At 48.0% G+C, this 21,984-nt stretch overlaps 1 protein-coding gene and 1 non-coding gene across 2 annotated transcripts in view; both read left to right on the top strand.

Annotated features, from left to right (window-relative positions):
* The window catches only part of ADAM12 (ADAM metallopeptidase domain 12), a 70,963-nt gene extending 50,557 nt beyond the window's left edge, over positions 1–20,406 (top strand). Inside the window, exons 14-20 of the mRNA XM_049764537.1 lie at positions 1,204–1,281; positions 2,266–2,374; positions 2,772–2,907; positions 3,614–3,722; positions 5,445–5,624; positions 18,337–18,467; positions 19,456–20,406. Of these exons, the coding sequence (XP_049620494.1) occupies positions 1,204–1,281; positions 2,266–2,374; positions 2,772–2,907; positions 3,614–3,722; positions 5,445–5,624; positions 18,337–18,467; positions 19,456–19,516 (804 nt within the window). The 3' untranslated portion in view covers positions 19,517–20,406. The remainder of the gene's footprint in view (positions 1–1,203; positions 1,282–2,265; positions 2,375–2,771; positions 2,908–3,613; positions 3,723–5,444; positions 5,625–18,336; positions 18,468–19,455) is intronic.
* On the top strand, positions 15,424–15,527 carry LOC125995387 (U6 spliceosomal RNA). The gene has a single exon (XR_007490924.1). It is a non-coding gene; the product is annotated as a U6 spliceosomal RNA (small nuclear RNA).
* Positions 20,407–21,984: the final 1,578 nt, after the last annotated feature.

Genomic DNA, 21,984 nt, shown 5'->3' with positions numbered 1-21,984 from the left:
TCCTCCCTACCCCTCCGTTGTTGTCCTACCTCCCATTTCCTCTTCCCTTACCCCCAGGGCGGCTAGAATATGTGGTCCCCTCTGTATCCAACCCACTACTTAGTAGTCTTGCACCTGTTTGGTCTTGATGCCTCCCTTATCTCCCCCTCTAACTGTAGGCAGGACTAGCTAGTTCAAGTTGCGTGGTTTTGCCTGAGAAGGAGAAGATAAATAAACTGGGGTAAGAGTCTAATACTCCCAAAATGGGTGGAATCCTTCTAGAGGCTCTCATCATCGATTTGGGAGATGAAGGAGAGAAAGAAGGTGAAACACTCCACCAGTACCAAAAAAAGTGTCAATTATCCAGTGAGGACTCCAGCTATATCGATAAGCACCACAAAAAAACAGCCGAAAAACAAAGCAAAACAGACAGACAAACAAACAAACAAAAAACAGAACAAAAACAAACAAACAAACCAAAAACACGCCATGGTCTTGAAATAAGAAACATGGCATAGCACATAACGAGGGAAAAGAAAAGAATAGAAAAAAATAAGTATAATTGGGGACGACGATTTCAATAATCACACCCAAACAGAGAAATCGACCAAAATAGATAGGTAAATAAAAATAATAATAACAATAATAAATGAAGGTAAAAGATATATATGTATATATATATACACACACATATATATACATATATATAAAAGTCGTTGAAAGTTTTAAGCAAAAATCCTGAGAATTGGGGCTGGAGAGATAGCATGGAGGTACGGCGTTTGTCTTTCATGCAGAAGGTCATTGGTTCGAATCCTGGCATCCCATATGGTCCCCCGAGCCTGCCAGGAGCGATATCTGAGCAAAGAGCCAGGAGTAACCCCTGAGGGTTGCTGGGTGTGACCCAAAAACCAAAAACAAAACAAAACAAAAAAAAAAATCCTGAGAATTGATAAAAACTAGCTGCAGAGCTGGGAGGTAGGAGGTAGGAGAGACTCAGCCATCCTACCTGGAGCTGAGTGTGGGGTCAGCAAAGATGGTGTTGGGGTGACTTCACAGCTCCTGCTGCTGCCTCCCTGTGCACTAGCTGGGATAGTCACCCCCAAAGTTTCTTGGGCTTCTCTGCTGCAAAGATGGAGCTGTGTGTGTGAGCCATTGTGCGTGTGAGCCATTGTGCATGTGTGAATGGGTGTTGGCAAAGCACTGAGCTATCTCTCTTTCCTCCAGATCTGTCTCAGCCGCCGGTGTCAAAATGTGACTGTCTTTGGCGTTCACACGTGTGCCCAGCAGTGTCATGGCAGAGGGGTGAGAGAGAGGTGGAAGGCGGCAGGGGGATGAGAGGGTTTCTCTGTCTCTCTAGTTGCTTCCTATCAACTCAGCACCCTCACACATCGGGTTGCAAAGGGTTTGGCCTGCTAGGACCTTCTCCACAGGAGAGTAAAGTCATTCCATCTTCTCAGTCTTTTCTCCTCCAAAAACTCTTTGTCTTTGACCTTTATCTGGCAAACTGCAAAGTGATTTTCATTTGACAAAGAAAATCAGATGGAGCTTCAATTATCTTTGAAATTATCATTATGTTATTTGGATTTATTTTAAAGGACCATCCTTTTCAAGTCATTTGAAAGTCATTTGCAAAGGTCCCTTCCTTCTGCAGTCTTCATTAACATTTCAATCAGTGTTGACTGACTCCATCCCAGAATGAGTGTGAGTGAGTGTGAAAGGAAACCCTGCTGAGCCAGAGGACCCCAGATCTGGCCATGGGATCTTCCAGTCACACACCCAGATATTTGACCTGGGGTGATGGTTCAGTTCGGAGACTCCTGGGGGACAAAATTTAATTGTTTAAAACATTGTTTACTTTTTCGATGGGCTTAATTTTCTCCCATGGAATCAGATTTATCTTGATTATGATAAAGTATCTTCTATGAACCATAGAAGCCTTTTATAAAAGAGGCAGCAAACTCTGAATTTTTGAGTTTGGGGCCACACTGGTGACACTCAGGGCTTACTCCTGGCTCTGCACTCAGGCCTAATTTCTGGGGGTGCTCAGGAAGCCCTATGGAATGCCAGGGATTGGACCCAGGTCATCCTAGTACCAGGCAAACTCTCCCTCTCCACTGTACTATTGCTTTGCCCCCCCCCACATTCTACTTTTTAAATGTAGGGACCCTCACTGTGATTCCAACATCAAACAAGTGGGGTTGGTAAATGGCAGCAGTACACTGGGATTGTGAGAACGAACCCACAAATACTCTTGCATCTGGCTCACACCGGCACTTCCCCCCAAAGGTGTGCAACAACCGGAAGAACTGCCACTGCGAGGCCCGGTGGGCACCCCCTTTCTGTGACCGGCTCGGCTTTGGAGGGAGCATGGACAGTGGCCCCATCAGACAAGCAGGTAAGGGCCAGGCCCCCGAGTTTTGGGGAGACAAAGATTGGATGGAGATGACTGTGCTAAGCAATCACGGAGATCCGGGATGGAGGATCAAGCTTCTCTGGGGCCCCCACCCCACCCAACTTGTCTCTGGCCCCCAAGAGACTGAGCAGACTGCCACCTTTCGCTGCTGAGAGCTGGACTTTCTGGCTTTATTTTATTCCCACCTTTTACTAGGATACTGCCCAGAAATAAAATCTCCATCTAAACCCAAGGTTCCCCCCACTGACTGGGCCTTCACCCCAACTTCAGAGAAGTAAATCCTTCCAGCCTTTAAGCAGAAGATGGACCCCTAGTGGGATGCTTGGCCTGCTTCTCCCTGGCCCCAACGCACCCCTTAGCTCTGGCTTCTCTGTCACAGGTCAGCACGGGGCGACTGTGGGGACACTGGTGAGCATTCTGTGTCTCCTGGCTGCGGCCTTTATCCTATACTTTAAGAGGGACTCGCTGGTCCGGCCGCTGTTCGCCAACAGGAAAAGCGCCATCCAGAAGCTCAGGTCAGGCTTAGGGATGTGGGAGGTAAAGGGGCCCCCTATAGATCCTTGTGGCTCCTGCCCCTCTACCTGCAAGCTTGGGGCTGTGTCTGCCTCCCCCTGCACCCCAGAAGGTGGCCACCCTGCCCAGAATTCTCAACTCCAAAAAGATCCAGTGCTCTTGTTGAAATGCTGAAAGGCCAACATGGACCTCTGGACCCTGGATTGTTAGGCTGGAGCCAGGAAAGGGGCTCCCACGGGGTGGAGGGTTGTTGCTTCTTTGTGTTCGTTTCTTTTCCAATTGCTGGTTTTGAGTCACACCCTGCAAAACTCAGGGCTGACTACTAGATCTATGCTCAGGGACATTCCTGGTTGGGCTTGGTGGGGGCCTGTGCAGGCGTTGGGGCTCTAATTTGGCCAGCTGTGTTAGATGATCATCCTACTTGCTGTTCCTCTCCCCCTTTCTTTCTCCCTTTTTCCTTTTCTCCCTCCCTCCCTCCCTTTCTCCCTCTCCTTTTCCCTTTCCCTCTCTTCCCTCTCTCCCTCACTTCTTTCTTTCCCTCACTCTATCACTTTCCCCTCTATCTGCCCCCCTCCCTGATATTTCCCTCTCACCTTTGTTTGCTGGCTTTGCTGCCCCATTCACATGCTACTACAGGCCTTGAGGGTACCAGCAAGCCACACTAAAGTGAAATCTTTTCATCCTTCTTCCTTCCCTCCCTCCTTCTAGGTGTGTGCGTCCTCCCCGCCCAGCCAATGGCCCCCAGTCTGGGTGGTCCCAGCTCCCCGCCCTGAGCCGGGGCCCCATGAGGAAGCCACCTCTGTGGAATGCGCTACAGGTGGGAGAGGGTGTGTGGGTACCCAGTCTCAGAGAGGCAAGGGGGGTCAGGGGTGAGCCTGTAGGGGAGGTAGTGTCCCCTGTGCAGCATGGAATGAGTATCTCTGCCAACCCTGTTATTCCTTCAGTGACCAGCTGAGTCAGGGGTCTGTGAGGGCCACTTGCACCCCTGTTCCTCCTCCATGAGGCCCGACAGCTCCAACCTATTACCCAGACCTAGGTCCCCTCATAATGTCCCTTGCAGCTCCCTCTGTTCCTCCCTGTGACCCCAGTCCCCTGAGCTGGTCCATTTCCCACCCACAACACCCAGGAAATCCCCAGCACCCAACTCATGGGTCAAGAGCCTGTGTGGGGGCACAGGAAGAGACAAAGGATCTTGAAAAGCAGCACCGTGAACCCTTCAGGAAAACAGAACCCCACAAGGGCAGAGGTTGGGCCCGAGGGAGACGGCTTTCCCCAGGAGCTTTCACCCCCGCTTTGAGGTACTCACGAGGCCAAGATTCGTCAGTACCAAGAGTGGGAGCAAGCCCAGAGATGCAAACAAAAGACACGGGCTAATGTGTTTGTGCCTCTAAGACTGCAGATTACAAAGAGGAGATGAACCAAGTGCCTGAAGAGAAAGGACAGAAAGGAAGCACATGTCCCATATAGAGTCATCCCTGATTCTGTTCCCAAACCACGTCTGGTGTCTGAGCCCCACCAGAGTCATCCCTGAGCACAGCCAGATCTGGCCCAAAACCCAAACAAAGGAAAAAATGAACCACTGATTGATCACAGATGAATCCCAAGATAGTTATCCAGAGTGAAAAAGGCCAGGCCTCCTAATAAGGGCCTCTTTGAGAGTTCCACTCCTGCAAAATCCTTGAAGGTGCAAATGTGTAATGACCAAAGGGTTATTGCAAGGCAGGATATTGTAAATGGGTCTGGAAGGGCGAAGACAGTGAGAAAACTCTTAGGGAGAGAGAGATGCTCATTTTCCAAGAGCAATGGATTCATGCAATCGACATCCATCAGAATTGACTGGATCGTGTGCTTGAAATATGCATAATTGGGCCGGGCGGTGGCGCTGGAGGTAAGGTGCCTGCCTTACAAGCGCTAGCCAAGGAACGGACAGCGGTTCGATCCCCCGGCGTCCCATATGGTTCCCCCAAGCCAGGGGCGATTTCTGAGCACATAGCCAGGAGTAACCCCTGAGCGTCAAACGGGTGTGGCCCAAAAACCAAAAAAAAAAAAGAAATATGCATAATTAATTGTGGAGCAATTGTGCATCGGTGAAGGTTATTTTAGGACAAAAAATTTAGGAAGGCCTGGCCTGGCCTGGCCCCAGCTCCTTCCTGACCCCTTCAGATGAATTCATTGTCTTCAGACCCTTGTGTTTTCCTTATATTTACTACTGAATTAACCAATGGTGTGTGTGTGGAGGGGGGGTGGGGGAGTACCAGAAAAGGTTGTTTCCACTCTTCCAGGGAGAGGCCTGTCGGAATCCAGGGAGCCACCAGGGCTGCACCTGGCGGTGCTTGCAAGGCCACGTCATGTTCTGGGGCCCAAATCTGGATCCCAGCATGAGTCTCATCCCCTTCTGTTGGGATTTTGAAGTTTGAATCATCCCAGACCCCTCCGTCCTTACTCTGCCCAGTTAGCATGGCTTTTGCCTTAAGGCATTATGGGGGGTATGGGTTTTGGGGAGACTGATACATCAGGGATTTTGGCTTTGACCCTGTAGGACAGTCCCAGGAGAGTGCTCCCCTGTCCGAACGTGACCATCAGCAGACCTCTCAAAGCCCCGGATGCCCCTCAGCCCAGCCCACCTCCGAGGACACTCCTGGCCCTCCAGCAGGAAGTCTGTGTGCCCAGTGCCCCCACCAGAGCTCTACCAGCCAGCCCGGCACTCAGGCCGGCCCAGGTACGCCCTCTAAGGAGGAGTTAGTGGGTGAATTTGGCTCCTTGGGGATTCAATGAAGCCACTTCATTCCTTTGTGGGAAGCTTTTAGCACAGAAATAGTTTGGGAGAAGTGTGGGGCTATTTGTGGGACCCTCATCATGTTTTCTCTGCAGTGTTCACAAGGACATGCCCAGCAGGGTGCCCTGGGGGCTTCTAAGGTGGCACTAGGCATCAGGCCATGCCAGGACAGAATCCGGTGTCCTGCTTGGTCAAGCATTGCCCCAGCCCATGACTGGTGCAGGGAAAGCACCTCGAAGCTCTGCTAAACTCAGACACTTCTGTGCGTGGCACTTGGTACCTTTCAAATAGGCCACTAAGACCATCACTTTAGAAATAATAATGGTAGAGCCGGAGTCATTGCAGTGCAAGGAGGGCACATACCTTACACATGGCCAACCCAAGCTTGATCCCTGGCATTCCACAGGGTCCCCTAAACACCTCCAGGAATGACTCCTGAGCATAGAGCTAGGAGTAACCTCTGAGCACCACAAAATGTGGTTCAAAACCAAATAATAATGGTGGTGTTGTTGTTGATGATGATGATATGATGATATGATAATGACCAGGTCTTCCCTATTTTTCCTTTTCAAGTTCATTTATTTTTTTATTTAAAGACACCTACTGGACTAGACAGCATTCCCACCAGCAGTGAATAACAGTTCCTTTCTCTCCACATTCCTGCCAGCACTGCTTGTTCTCATTCTTTGTGATGTGTGCCAATCTCTATGGTGTGAGATGGTACCTCATCATTGTTTTGATTTGCATCTCTCTGATGATTAGTGATGTGGAGCATCTTTTCATGTGCCTTTTAGCCATTTGTATTTCTTTTTTGTCAAAGTGTCTGTTCATTTTTTTCTCCCCATTTTTTGATGGGGTTAGATGATTTTTTTCTTGTAAAGTTCTGACAGTGCCTTGTTTATTTTGGATATTAACCCCTTATCTGATGGGTACTAGGCGAATAGTTTTTCCCACTCAGTGGCACTATTTCCTTTGAGGTGCAGAAGCTTCTCACCTTAATATAGTCCCATCTGTTTATTTCTGCTTTCACTTGTTTGGAGAGTGCTATTTTCTCCTTAAAGATGCCTTCAGTCTCAATGTCATGGAGCATTTTACCTACATATTGTTCTATATACTTTATGGTTTCAGGTCTGATATCTAGATCTTTAATCCATTTGGATTTTACTTTTGTACATGGTGTTAGCTGGAGGTCTAAGTTCGCTTTTTTACAAGTGGCTAACCAGTTGTGCCAACACCACTTATTGAAGAGGCCTTCCCTGTTACATTTAGGATTTCTTGCTCCTTTATCAAAAATTAGGTGACAGTATGTCTGTGGAACATTCTCCGAGTACTCAAGCAAATTCCACTGATCTGAGGGTCTGTCTTTATTCCAATACCATGCTGTTTTGATAACTATTGCTTTGTAATATAGTTTAACGTTGGGGAAAGTAATACCTCCCATATTCCTTTTCCCAAGTATTGCTTTAGCTATTCATGGGTGTTTGTTGTTCCAAATGAATTTCAGAAGTGTTTGATCCACTTCTTTGAAAAATGTCATGGGTATCTTTAGAGGGATCGCATTAAATCTGTACAATGCTTTGGGGAGTATTGCCATTTTAATTATGTTAATACTGCCAATCCAAGAGCAGGGTATGTAGATTCCATTTCCACTTGTCTTCTCTTATTTCTTGTAACAGGGTTTTATAGTTTTCTTTGTATAGGTCCTTCACATTTTAGTCAAGTTAACTCCAAGGTATTTGAGTTTTTGTGACACTAATGTGAATGGGGTTGTTTTCTTAATGTCCATTTCTTCCCTATCATTATTGGTGTATAAAAAGACCATTGATTTCATAAAGGCCAACCTTTATGGAAAGAGATATGGAGATTCCTCCAAAAGCTGGAAGTTGAGTTCCCATATGATCCAGCTATACCACTCCCAGGGATATACCTTAGGAACACAAAAATACAATACAAAAATCCTTTCCTCACACCTGTATTCATTGCAGCACTGTTTACAATAGCCAGACTCTGGAAATAGCCTAGATACACCTCAATAGATGAATGGCTAAAGAAACTGTGGTACATATATACAGTGGAATATTATGCAGCCATCAGAAGAGATAAAGTCATGAAATTTTCATATACATGGATGTACATGGAATCTATTATGTTGAGTGAAATAAGTCAGAGGGAGAGAGATAAACACAGAATGGTCTCACTCATCTATGGGTTTTGAGAAAAATAAAAGACATTTGTGTAAAGATTCTCAGAGACAAAATAGAGGAGGACTGGAAGGTCTAGCTCACGACATGAAGCTCACCACAGAGAGTGATGGGTGCAGTTACAGAAATAATTACACTGAGAACCATCATAACAAAATGTGACTGAATGAGGGAAGTAGAAAGCCTGTCTAGAGTACAGACCAGTATGGGATGGGGAGGGGGGACACTTGGGTCATTGGTGATGGGAATGTTATACTGGGGAAGGGTCTTCATATAATGCTAAAATAAATGCTAAACAATAAAAAAGACACCTACTGGTTTCTCCAGCTCAGACTCTACTGTTTTACAGACTTGCTAAGAACCCCTCATTTTTTTTGCCAGTTTTGCAAGAACTCCTTTCTGCTTGGCAGGACTAGGAGCATGATGTCATTCAATTTCCCACCAAGAACGATCAAAATTGATGAAGGCAAGGTTAGGATGCACCAGGCAGTCCAGGCAATGGGATGGAGCACATTCCTTTCAGGGTGAAGCCTGGGTGTAATCCCAGGTGCTATGTACCCGAACTTCACCCTGATCCCCAGTGCAATCCCATGTGACCCTTACAACTTCAAAGGAAATATAGCATGCGAGAGGCTCAGTGATCATTCCTGACCAATCTTCCTTTCTCATTGGTGCAATATCTTTGGTCAACTTGTAGACATTTGCGTTTCTTTGATTATTACCTAAGTGCATTGCTTTTCTGTTTGGACAGGGGTAAGAGTGGGGGGGGGGGTGCTTCTTCCAGCCCAGGGAACCATGAGTGGATGGAGATGGAACCTGAGCCTCTGAAATATTCCCAGCCCCTTGACCATCTTCTGGCCCCTCAACGTTGGTTTATCTCTTGCTTTTTCATCACAAATCCTTTTCGATTTACCATATATTAAACAATATACTTTAGGGATAAGGAGATAACACAGGGTTGGTTGGTTTTGTTTAAGGGCCACACCTGGAAGTTCTCAGGGCTTACTCTGGGCTCTGTGCTCAGGGATCATTCCTACAAGGGCTCTAGGACATAATGGGGTATCAGGGATAGAATCCAGCTCAACCATATATGAGGCAAATCCCATCCCCACTGTACTGTGACTCTGGTGCTATAATGCAGGGTTTGGTTGGCAGCACTAGGAGTCTCCTGAGAATGCTGAATATAACCCTGGGGGTCCCCAGCTTCTCCAGTGAAGCTCTGTTACTTCCACCACTGCAGCATCATGCCCTTCAGCCCCACTGGCCTGGGAGGCTGAGTACTGTCAGGAGTAGAAATTAGATTAGCCCCTGGGCACTGGTATGAGCTAGTCTCACCCCCAAAAGGGAAGATATTTTCGCTATAGAACTCAGTGGAAATATAGAATACTTTTTAAATCCTTGCCAATTAGTGGGTCTGGTTAGAGGTTGTTAAATATGTGAATAACATTTATTTACATATTCACACAACAGTTATTCTATTTACATATTTACCAGTAATATGTAAATAACCTGTTGTTGGTTATTTATAGTAGCCAACATTAAAGACATCTAAATAATTTCTACATCTAAACAGGCCCAGAGAGATAAATTTGAGGACATTTTCATGACTCCCTGAAGGGAGAACCCTAAAAGCCAAAATATCAGTTTGAGAAATGATATAACTATGTTTCCACATCCTGATCTAGCAATTAAATGTTTTTCCAAGGCCTGTGATCTACATTCATTTCTCCCAGGGTATTCAAACACCTGTCTCAGCAGCACTTTCTTAGAGTTAAAGATTAACACTTCAAAGCTCTTGCCAGACCAAACTTTCTCAGCTCTCTCTTCTGAGATGGTCTAGCAAGGGCTGAGCCTGATGCTGAAGGTGGAAAAGTGCCTCCATTGGGCTCTGAGCCTGTGCTGGGGTCTTTAAAGTCACCCATAAGTACACCCATCCTGCTCTCCATAACCGCTCTGTAGTCTTGGTGGAATGAATGCTCTCTAGTCTCGTCCCGTTTCTCTTTAATCTGGAGATGATCCTTGGGCTCTGGTCTCTTTCATCTTGTACCATGGTTCCATTTTCCGAAATCTCAGAAAGCCCTTCTGTACCCTTTTACAGTAGTCTGCTGGTGTTCTTTCTTTTTTGTTTTGTTTTGTTTTTTGTTTTTGGGTCACACCTGGCAGTGCTCAGGGGTTACTCCTGGCTCTATGCTCAGAAATTGCTCCTGTGGCCGGCGAGGTGGCACTAGAGGTAAGGTGTCTGCCTTGCAAGTGCTAGCCAAGGAAGGACCGCGGTTTGACCCCCCGGCGTCCCATATGGTCCCAAGCCAGGGCCAATTTCTGAGCACTTAGCCAAGAGTAACCCCTGAGCATCAAATGGGTGTGGCCCCCCCCCAAAAAAAAGAAGAAAGAAATTGCTCCTGGCTGGCTCGAGGTACTATATGGGATGCCGGAATTTGAACCAACGTCCTCCTGCGTGCAAGGCAAACACCCTACCTCCATGCTATCTCTCCGGCCCTGCTGGTGTTCTTTCTATGTGAAATGAGTTTCAACTCACCCTGAAGCCATTACCCCCATTTCATCTGAAATACATCTGTCGACCTTACACAGCTGAGTCAGAGAGGTCTTTACTGCCTTCTCTCGTCATTATTTTTTTTAATAAATGTGTTTAGACCATTTACATTTAATACAATTGTTGGTGTGTTAGGATTCAGGTCTACCATTTCTGTATTGGGTTGGCACCCACTAGTTTTGTCCTATTGTGCTTGTTTGAAATCTCATAGATTGATTCCCCCCAACCAATATTCCATGTAGATGGAGCTACAGTAGTTTTGTAAAGTCTCTGTAAAGTTCATCTAGTTGCTAGTTACTAGTTGCTTCTCTAGTCTCTGCAGTTACTCTAGGGCTGAGATTTCTCACCTGCTGCTACTGACCTTTAGAGCTGGGGCCCGTTTTGTTGCAGGGGATTGTCCTATGCACTTAGCTTCCTCTTGCTGTTCCATCCCTAGGAGGCAACACCATACCACAAAAGTCTTGTTTCCAAATGCAGCCAGGTATCCCCAGAGACACAGTCACCCCCAGGGAAAAGCTGCTGGTCTGGAGGTGAGTCAGTGAGCAGAGTTCCTGGTGCTTGAGAATCTGTCACATCACAAGTGGCCTGAGATACCTGGCTTCCTCTTAGGCCTTTGTGACTCCCCTTATGACACAAAGGTCCTTGGTGTTACCTTTGGAAGTAAAGAGTATTAACTGCTGGAGATGGCACTTTGTTACTTTCAACCACCAAACATGGTATTTTTAACTAGTGGTCTGCTGGGTTCATCCTAGAGAGTCTCCTTGGCCACGGTCATGAGATTGAGCTTACTTCCGGTTCTCACTTCCTGTCTGAAAAGCAGGACTGCCAACAGATGCTGCTGCCTTCCCTTGGACACACCTTCACCTTCACTGTATCTCTAAAGGACAAATGCACTGGGTACAGCATTCTGGGTTGACGCTTTTCTTTAGACCTTTTCGAGTCTTCTACATCTAGACCTTTATGAATCCCCTTCTGTCTCCTTTTATTCTCTACATTATAAGAAACCCAAAGGGGGGCCCGGAGAGATAGCACAGTGGCGTTTGCCTTGCAAGCAGCCGATCCAGGACCAAAGGTGGTTGGTTCGAATCCCGGTGTCCCATATGGTCCCCCGTGCCTGCCAGGAGCTATTTCTGAGCAGACAGCCAGGAGTAACCCCTGAGCACTGCCGGGTGTGATCCAAAAACCAAAAAAAAAAAAAAAAGAAACCCAAAGGGCAGTTCTGTCTTCATTTTGTTATTCCAGAAAGAGATGTGGACTCATTGTCAGGCAAGTGGAGTACCTACAGGGCTCTGCCTTTGTATTCAGAGGCCCCTAGTTTACAGAAAGGGAACCTAAGGGCCAGAGTGATAGTACAGCAGAGAGACCTCATAGAGTGCCCCCAGGCCTACTAGAAGAGATTCCTGAGCTCAGAGTCAGAAGTAAGCCCTGAGTACCACTAAGTGTGGCCCCAAAACAAAAGTTAAGTAAGGGAGCCTAGATTTTAACTATGAGAGTCAGAGCAGGTGTGACCAAAATTTGTCCCTGACCACTCACCCTTGTCCAAGGCTATCCACCCAGATAGCAAGCTTTCCTGGGCTGGTTTGTGTTTGTTGCATCATCATCATGTTGTTGCTGTCATTTGAGTCTGGTGCCATTGACATTTCCAAGTATGGGTCCTCTCCAGAGCCCAGGCTGAAATGTCAAACTGGGGAGAAGAAAGACTCAGTGCTGGTGGTCTCTGGATTTCTTGCCTGTCTCAACCTTCAAGTCTCTGGCCATTGCTTAGTGAATTTTATCCAGTATTCACTGGTTTGTGTTAGGGGTGGGGGTGGGGCTTGAAATGTGTTTACCCCATCTGGGAAAACCTATTTCTCTCTATTTCTCTGATGCATAGTGCTCTTGAATATACGTTGCTTGCCTATTAACCAGTGACAGCTAATAGAATAGCTGTCAAAACAAATAAATGAATAAACCCAGAAAGCCAAGGATACAGAACAGGCTGCCGCGAACAAATAATCAATAAAATAAAGTGCATCTCCCTGGCACTTTATTCCTCTTTATCCCGTGGACGGCCCATCCGTGGCTCTTCCTGGCCTAGTTCTTTTCTCTTTGAGAAACGTTTTCTTCCTGAGCATGAAGAGCTTGTTTTCTTGACAGATTGAATGTTTCTCCTCTTCCAGTCATTCCTTTGAAATGCTGTCCCTAATTTTTCTTTCCATTTTCTTGCCGGGTATCCAAATGAGGCCAGCCTTGAGGATTAGACGAATGATCTGTTGTGGATTCTCCTGTCGGGTTGCCAAGTCCTTGCTTATCTTCTTGTGGGTTGAACCCACATGGCTCATTCTGTTGCCAGTTTGTCCAAGCCTGGTTTTCCGCACAGTCTGGGGTTATGTGGCTGGAAGACTATGAACAAACATGCCCTTGGCCTTTCCCAGATTCTGAGTTTGACTTTCATCCCCTTCATCCACTAAGACACCTTAGATCAGTAGTGGAAGACACTGTTTCTCTTGCCCTTTCGATGGGAAAGAAAAGCAAGCCAGGAAAGGACAGAGCTAGTCACTCTGTGTCATTCTGACCATGTCCTGCTACCCTTCCTGGGAGTCTCTGGGTGACCCCAATATCAGAGAACACCAGGACACTGGTTGACACTAACAGGCACTGCAGGTGGGTGGCTTGTCTGGGGAGGGAAGGGGAGCAGGGTGGGTTTTGGGGAGACTATATTCCTCCGGTGAAGCCCCCTGAAGGACTTCATCCAGCTGTCAAACCTGATCCATTCCTTTGTATTACATTGGAATGAACACATGTTCCTTGCCACAGCTCAGAAATAGAATGTTTAGAAAATTCTAAAGAATTTAGAAGTAGGATATTTAGAAAATTCTAAGGAATTTAGAATTTAGCCACAGAAAGTGTCTAGAAAAGATGTGCTAAGAACCACGGGAAAGGCTGGCTTCTGCTACCACACCCAGTGGTATCGAGTGCACCTCAGTTCTACCTCGTTCTGGAACACAGTTGCATCAGCCACGGCCTTAGAAGGAACCCCCAAAGTCACCCCCTCATTCTGTTATTGTCTGGCTTTTACAGTTCGGGTCCCAAAACACTGTTTGACTGAGACAGGCTGGATGTGGGGTTACCATGGGTTCCTTTTATTTGTATTTATGCTTTTAATATCTTTGTTCCCAGAAAATGTGAGGAAGTGTCTGTCCTCCTTGTCACCTCTTCAGGAGTGAGAGCTCGACACTCACAGGCCCTGGTGTTTTTCCACCAGATCTGCTGCTCTGGTGGAATAAGAGGAAGTGAGAAAGGACAATTGTGTCCTTCTCTGGGACAGATTTTTGCTGAATCAGAGCATCTCCTGAAAAAAAGCTGAAAGGCCCATGAGGATATTTCCCCAGCCTGGTTCTAGCAGTGATGTCTATGTGGCAGGAATGTCAGTGAGACAATGACCAGGTTCCTCTCTGGTCCATCCTCACTCTGATAACCAAATGGGGGAGGTTGGGGGGGGGGTATGTTTCAAGAGCTTTTAGCTGTGTTTGAATTGTAATAAAATAGTAAACATTTGTTAGTGGGATCAACAAATTGTTGGATGGTTCTTCTGAGCCAAGCACTTGGTAGGTATTTCAGACCCTCCCAAAGAGATTTAGAAGCCTCTACAACCCCACCATTTTAGAGGGGTTGCAAAGAAAAGTGAGGCCAGGAACTTTGTCAGGGAAGACACCTAGAGGTGGGTCTCTACTTTTTTTTTTTTTTTTTTTTTTGTGTGTTTTTTGGGTCACACCCGGCAGTGCTCAGGGGTTATTCCTGGCTCCAGGCTCAGAAATTGCTCCTGGCAGGCACGGGAGGACCATATATGGGACGCCGGGATTCGAACCGATGACCTCCTGCATGAGAGGCAAACGCCTTACCTCCATGCTATCTCTCCGGCCCCGGGTCTCTACTTTTTTTAAATATATTTCTTTATCTAAACACCTTGATTACAAACATGATTGTAGTTGTGTTTCAGTCATATAAAGAACAAGGTGGGTCTTTATTTCCTACTTCATAAACAGAGGCGAGGAGGAGGAACGGAGGAATGGGTGGAAGAATGGAGAGTGATGGAGAGAAAGCGTGAGGGGAAGTGGTGAGAAATGAAGAAGAGTGCATAGAGAAAGAAAGGGATGGGTATATGGAAGGATAAATAGATGAGTGGAAAGAGAGAGACAGAGGGGGTGGAGGGCTAAGTGAAGAAAGGGAAGTATGGCAAGTAGATGGAGGGATGAAAGATTATAGTGGAAGCCTCATACCCCAATCCCAGGGAATTGGAAAATGCAGGTCTGGAAGCAACAACAACATAGGAAATAATCCACACAGGTTAAGAAGATAAAACGGGCCAGCGAAGTGGCACTAGAGGTAAGGTGTCTGCCTTGCAAGCGCTAGCCAAGGAAAGATCGCGACCGCGGTTCGATCCCCCGGTGTCCCATATGGTCCCCCCAAGCCAGGGGCAATTTCTGAGCGCTTAGCCAGGAGTAACCCCTGAGCATCAAATGGGTGTGGCCTAAAAACAAACAAACAAACAAAAATAAGATAAAAGAGGGGGCCGGAGAGTTAGCATGGAGGTAAGGCGTTTGCCTTTCATGCAGAAGGACGGTGTTTCAAATCCCGGCATCCCATATGGTCTCCTGTGCCTGCCAGGGGCAATTTCTGAGCATAGAGCCAGGAGTAACCCCTGAGTGCTGCCTGGTGTGAAACAAAAACAAAACAAAACAAAACAAACAAAAAAAGATAAAACAGGTTCAGGAACTTCCACCATAAGCTCGCTGCAAACAGGCAAATACTAGCAGGCAAACAGGCTAGCTGTGGGCCAAAACTGAAAGAAGTTTCTCTACCCCAGGTCCTTATTGGGAAGAGTAGAACCACCCCATGGGTGAAAAACAGATTGGAGGATATAGGGGCCAATCCAGAGGTGCTTCCCATTCAGGAGGGACAAACAACATGCAAAGAATTATCCTGAATAAAGTAAGAACTGGTTACTCCAGTGCTCGCTTCTGCAGCACATATACTAAAATTGGAATGATACAGAGATTAGCATGGCACCTGCGCAAGGATGACACGCAAATTCATGAAGCATTCCATATTATTAAAGGAAATAAAAAAGAACTGGTTACTCCAACAGAAAGTGGAGGGATGGATAGAAGAAAGGAGGGATGAGGCATGGAAAGCAGAGGAAATATTGAATAGAGGGAAGGAGAGGTGGTTGGATGGATAGCAGAGAGATGGCTGTCTGAGAGGATGGAAGGAGGAAGGAAGTGAGGAGGGAGGCAATAATGGCAGGGTGATTGCATGAAAAGAGGAGAGAGAGTTGGCCAGGGAGGTGGAAGAACTGGGCAGGAACAGGGAGGAGGAAATGCAGTGGGATGTTATGGTTGGCACATGTGAGGTCTCTGGAATCTTTAATGCATCCCCTTCATGTTTTCACACTGCTAAAAGAAAATGGAATAAGGGGAACCTTCTAGAATTGCAAATCTATCCCTGGGTCACAAGACAGTATTGACTTTCTATTTTCTTGGCTCACAACGTTGTCATGGTCCAGTCATTCTGGTCTAGACTTTTCTTCCCTGGAAGGTGCTTGCAAGCATGGTAGGAGTCTGGGTGAAGAAGCTTCTGGAAAGGCTGAACTCGTCAGTACACAGGAATGGGGGGAGGAGAGAGAGGATTGGAGAAGATTCTATAAGGGCCATGAGGGTCTCAGTCCCATCCTCAGAGCAGATGGGATGTATGTAGTTCCTTCACTGGTAACCCCTTTATCAAGATCCTGTGTTTGTCTCATTCTGTATTTGGGAAAATTAAATGTGTCTAATTATAAGCCTAGTAACCCCTGCACTTTTTAAACTTTCCATTGGCCCAGAACATGCATTTTCTTTTCTTCACCTTATTTCTCTAATGTTTTCTCTAAGCATCCTAGAGTTGGTTTGCCCTCCCATTTACTCTTGATTTTGATATGTGACTCCAGCCCTGGTTGCCATCATTCTACCTCCCAGATTTATGCAACTGTGTCACTTTTCCCTTCCATTTTGTAGGCACTAACTTTCTAGGAATATCCCTTTTAAATTTTTCATCAAGATGGCCTAAAGTTGGCAACTTTCTTAAGCTCTGGCCATTCAAGGTCTTCATTTCTCATACCTGAAAGTCTTGCAAGAAGTTTTCATATGCTCATTTTTATGGGTTTTTTTTTTTTTTTTTTTTTTTTTTTTTTGGTTTTTGGGTCACACCCGGCAGTGCTCAGGGGTTATTCCTGGCTCCAGGCTCAGAAATTGCTCCTGGCAGGCACGGGGAACCATATGGGATGCCGGGATTCGAACCGATGACCTCCTGCATGAAAGGCAAACGCCTTACCTCCATGCTATCTCTCCGGCCCATTTTTATGGGTTTTTTTATTGGTTTTTGTTTTTCTTGGTACTTTTTTTTGGGGGGGGGTCTTGAGTGTGTTGGGGCCATACCTGTTGACACTCAGGGGTTACTCCTGCCTATGCACTCAGAAATTGCTCCTGGTTTGGAGGACCATATGGGATGCCAGGAATTGAATTTAGGTCCCTCCTGGGTCAGCCACATGCAAGGCAAGTACCCTACCACTGCGCTACTGCTCCAGCACCCATGTGCTCATTTTAGTCAGTGTGCTTTGACCATGCTCTTACTGAAGAAAAGGATCCTTTCCTGGTCTTTTTATCCAAGTATTCAAACTATGTCATTCCATTATCTCCTGTTCATCACAGTTCCTGTTGGGAAACCTAGTGGCAGTGCCTTGCTCTCTCCCCTCATTGCCTTCTATTTTGCTGATGGTTTCACTGCTGTGTGTCTTGGTATCTTTCTCTTTAAAGTGAAGTAGCCAGGTGTTCTATTAGCTCTATTATTTGTACACTTGGTTAATTTTCTGTTCTTTGAATAAGCACTGTTCCCTTTTAGAATACCCACTCATATTAAGCTTCCATTTTGAGTCAGAATTCTTGTCATTTCATCATTTTTATTTACATCTCCCCACAGAAATCATTTGTATGATTACTGTCTTATAGTTCAGTGATTCTTTCCTCTATTTGTCCTGTTCTGTTTCCATAACTCCCTTACTCTTTACATCCTGATATCTCTTAAAATGTTCATTTCTACTGTTAATTTTGTTTCTGAACCCAATTTGTTTTTCTGAGCTTTAAAGTACCTCTTATTGGGCTAGATAGATAGCATGGAAGTAGGGCATTTGCCTTGCATGCAGAAGGATGGTGGTTCAAATTCTGGCATCCCATATGGTCCCCTGAGTCTGCCAGGAGTGATTTCTGAGTATAGATCCAGGAGTAACCCCTGAGCGCTGTCAGATGTGACCCCCCCCAAAAAAAAACAAAAGAAAAAAATAATAATAAAGTACTTCTTTTATTTGGCAATAGTGCAGCAGGAAGGATGCTTGCCTTGTACTTGGATGACCTGGGCTCAATTCCCAGCACCCCATATGATCCCGAGACCACTAGGATTGATCCCTGAGTGTAGAGCCAGAGTAATCCCTAAGCAGGTATCAGGCCCAGTTTGGTTTGGGAGTCATCTTTGGCAGTGTTCAGAGCTTTCTTCTGTGCTCAGAGATCACATTTGGAGGACTTTGGGGACCCTCTGTGGTGCCAGGAGTCAAGCCCTGCCCACTTATTGAACAGAAGTGCCCATAGGGATGTGGACAGATGGTGCTTCCTAAAAGGCAGTTCCAGAGCCCTCGGCTTGGGGTAGTGATGGGGATGAGACCAGGGCAGCTCCCAGTCAATTAGGTTCAGGACTGGGGTTCAACTTGTCTTTCCCTGCTCTTGGCTTGAACAGATGGGGACAGGTTTCAGTAAGATGATCCCAGGCAAGTGCCTTTTATGCACTTAGCTCTGCAATCGCCAGCTGGCTGTGGCTCAGATTCTTCCTGTTTCTTCAGGGAGCTCAGAAGCCAAGCCCCCCACAGAAGCCGCTGCCTGCAGACCCCCTGAACAAGTCAGGCCGGCTCAGTGGTGCTGCAGTCAGACCCAGGGGCCCTGTGGACTCAGGGTTCCGCCAGACCCCCGTCAGGTAGGTGTCATTTTCCTGCTCCTCAAACAGTGAACTACCCTCATGCCCCCTATAAGAACCCCAAGGTGGGGGGCCGGGCGGTGGCGCTAAAGGTAAGGTGCCTGCCTTGCCTGCGCTAGCCTTGGACGGACCGCGGTTCGATCCCCCGGTGTCCCATATGGTTCCCCCAAGCCAGGAGCAACTTCTGAGCACGTAGCCAGGAGTAACCCCTGAGCGTTACCGGGTGTGGCCCAAAAACCAAAAAAAAAAAAAAAAAAAAAAAAAAAAGAACCCCAAGGTGGAGTTCAGTCCCTGTGTCCTGCATGTCTCACCCCCCACCATGGGAAGGCTGGAAACTAGGCATGAGGGGAGTTATCAATAACCAGGGGGCAGTGGTGAGCAGACAGCACCCTGCGCCTGCAGAAACAAAGATCAACCACTGGGGGAAGTAATGAGCAGTCAGCACGCTGCATAGAGGGCAGCAAAGCATATTGCCTGATTAATCCGCCCACTGTACTCCCTGAGATCATCTCAACGTTCCCAGCAAGAGACTGGCTCCTGTTGAGACTTGCGGAGCAGCTGTGAGTCTGGGGGTTCCTCTGCAGTGTCCCTGAGCAGGACCCACCATCCCTTGGCCGGTTGCTGGTCTTGTCCCAGGTGGGGAAGCAGCTTGGCCAGGCCCCCAACTCTGCTCCCTGGATCCAGAAACTGTGGAAAATGCACCTTGGACTTAGGACCCAAAAAAATGTTTAGTTTGGGGGTTCCCTTGTTTTGAGGGACAGATGCTCCCAGCAGTGCTGGAGCTTGAACCCACATGCAGAACTTGTGGCCCCCCACCCCTCCCAGTAAAACTTGATCTTCTGTTGAAATGAGAGAACCCTGCCCTGTAGTTTCTGCAACCCTAGCACCCAGAGTCTGGAGAGGAACCAAGGGTGGGTGGGCACCCCTGTCCCAAAGCCTCTAGTGGACCTCTAACCCTGGCGTGTCTCCCTCTCCTCCCCTGGTATAGACCTGCCCCCAAGCATCCTTACTCAGTACCCCGCCTTGCCCCAGCTGCCTCCAACAAGTGAGACACCACAGCCCACCTGGACCAACCGGACACGAGTTTGCACTAGCAGCAGTTTCCCAGGAAGCTGACGTTTGCCCCAAACAGGCTCTGACTGTTGGACCATCCAAAGCCCTTCTTTTGAAGACTTTGAGCTACTGCGTCCGCCCACGGTGCTGTGCTATGGTGCTCAGTTTACCTGCTCAGGTACTTGTAACTTATTAATTTATGCAGGACGCTCGGCCACATTGGGTCCTCGCCCAGGAAGGCTTGTCAGCTTCCTGAGAGTCCAGAAAAGTTGGAGGGTTTTGGCCGGGACACTGCACCGAGACCCGTGTGGCCTGTCATGGGGCTTCAGCCAACCCAAAGGGGTGGTCCCAGAGCCCAAGAGCTCTGGGAGATTCCATGCGATTTCTGGAGTGCCCCAAACTTCAGCCAGAGGCTCAGGGCACTTCCAGCCAGGCTGTGCCTGGCATTCAGGCAAGACCCCTCTGGGCTGCCTCATCCCTGGGGTACTGAGAGCCCAGGCAGGGGAGTCCTGCCCTGGACGCTTAGGTGTATTCAGATGTGATCCAGCCACCCTGTTGCTAGAAATCTTCCACTGCAAGGTCACACTTGTTCAAAAATCAGGCCAGATTCTCCAGGCGGGTGGAACCTACCAGCCCTGGGAACCACACGCCGGCTGATCTCGGCCATCTGTGGCCCTCATGGACCAATTAGGCAGAGCCCAGCTTCACTCTGTTGGTCCCACCCCTGAGCTTTCACAGCAGGATTGTGGAGCTCCCCAGAATATACCTAGGAACCTCACCTTGCCAGTGACACCTCCCCCCCAGTCTCAGGCAGGGAACCTTCCATCTCACACAGTGAAGCCATTCACACACACATTGGAGGGCAGGTGCAAGGCAGGGGTATAGGGTGAGGTCCACACTCATGCCATTCATGCCAGTCTCACACTCATGCCTGGGTTCCCACACCAAAGGCAACAGGTCATGGGCCACAAGCCACCTGTGTGGCTGGGCTGTGTGATCTTGGCTACACATCATCTGAGCTCTTAATGCTCACCCACCCTATGTGCCCCAGCAGCCCTTGGTCACCTCTTCTGAGGGGAGGTGCAGGGACCTGTCTGCCATTGGCCAGGTCCACGGAAGCTGGACAGAAACCAAAGCAGAAACTGGGGGACCGTCTACTCTGTCTTTGACATTGTCAGAGCCTTAGATTCTTCACCTCCCTGATTGTTGGGTCCTATGATCCTGTCTTGGGGAGTGGGTCTGTGCTTAGACTAGGAGTGGGGGCTAGGTTAACACTGTGATCTTCTTATGGTCTTAGGGGGTTGTGGTCTGTTGTACATGTGGCCTACAGATTCCTGTGCCTTGTTTCAGGGTGAAAACCTATTGACCTAATGAGCCCCCCATCCCTGCCCTCCATCTGCAGGAGCAAGAATCAAGGGGTGTCACAAGGTGGGACCTAGTATCCCATCAGCATGATGTTCATCCCACGGGAGGCAGACTTTCCTGCAAGGAAGCATTTTAGACCCCCTCCAGCCCCCCGATTTTTATATGGTCCTATAGGCCCGGAGCCTTAAGTCAAACCTTAAACAACAAAGGCCTGTTTCCCACCTGGGGCAGCTCTGCAGCCTAGACTAATGGGCAGGAGTCAGCACCCCAGCCCCCCACACCCCACTGGAGGCTCAAGGCACCTTATTTTGGGCAGGTGTGCAGGGTCTGCCTGCCGCCCCCCACCATCAGGTGAAGCCCAGCCCCAGGAGTTGCCAAGTCTGTCCCGGTTCTCAGAGCGGGCGACCAGCAGAAAGAAACATTTGGACAAATGTTAGGCTCCAGCTGAGCATTTTTGAGGACCTCACAGGAGCTCCAGAGCAGCACCCCCTGCTGTGACGAGGGTGGCTCAACCCCTCCCTGCTATGCCTCTCTGCTGCTGTGAAGCCAGTATCCTCAGACGCCTCTCAGGAGCTGAGGTCCTCCAGGTGCTACCCAGATCCTGATGCGGGACTCTCCAAGAAGCCCCAGCATTCCTAAGTTTACAGAGCATGCTGAGCCAATGAGTCCCCCAGGCCCATGATCCTCTTCCCTGCCCTCAGCATGGAGCCAGTGCAGACCAGCACCCCAGGTCCCTGACATTATACCAGCATCCCACGTCTCCTCCGTGCCCGTAAGACCAACCCACTGCAGAGACACTCAGACAGCTGAGGCTTTTCTGCCGCTTCACATCAGTCAGACCCCCAGTCCTCGCATTACCCAAGCCACAGTGCAGAAGCCCCCATCCAGGTGTCTGTCCATCATACAGAGCCATCACTACTCACACCACGGCCCTATTCCCCACTGCTTCCTGACCACTAGCCCAGGAGCCTGAGCCCAGAGCCCTTTCCATGCCAGATGAGAAGGGACTTGATTTCCCCCAAATCCTAAGGAAGCACAAGCCCATCTTTCTTCTCAGAACAGGGGAACAAGGGGGTGGGAAGGACTATGATGGCCAGTT

This window comes from Suncus etruscus, chromosome 17 (assembly GCF_024139225.1).
Source record: "Suncus etruscus isolate mSunEtr1 chromosome 17, mSunEtr1.pri.cur, whole genome shotgun sequence".
In the NCBI taxonomy this organism is placed as follows: Eukaryota; Metazoa; Chordata; class Mammalia; order Eulipotyphla; family Soricidae; genus Suncus; species Suncus etruscus.
This window is presented reverse-complemented; position numbering and strand designations above follow the sequence as displayed.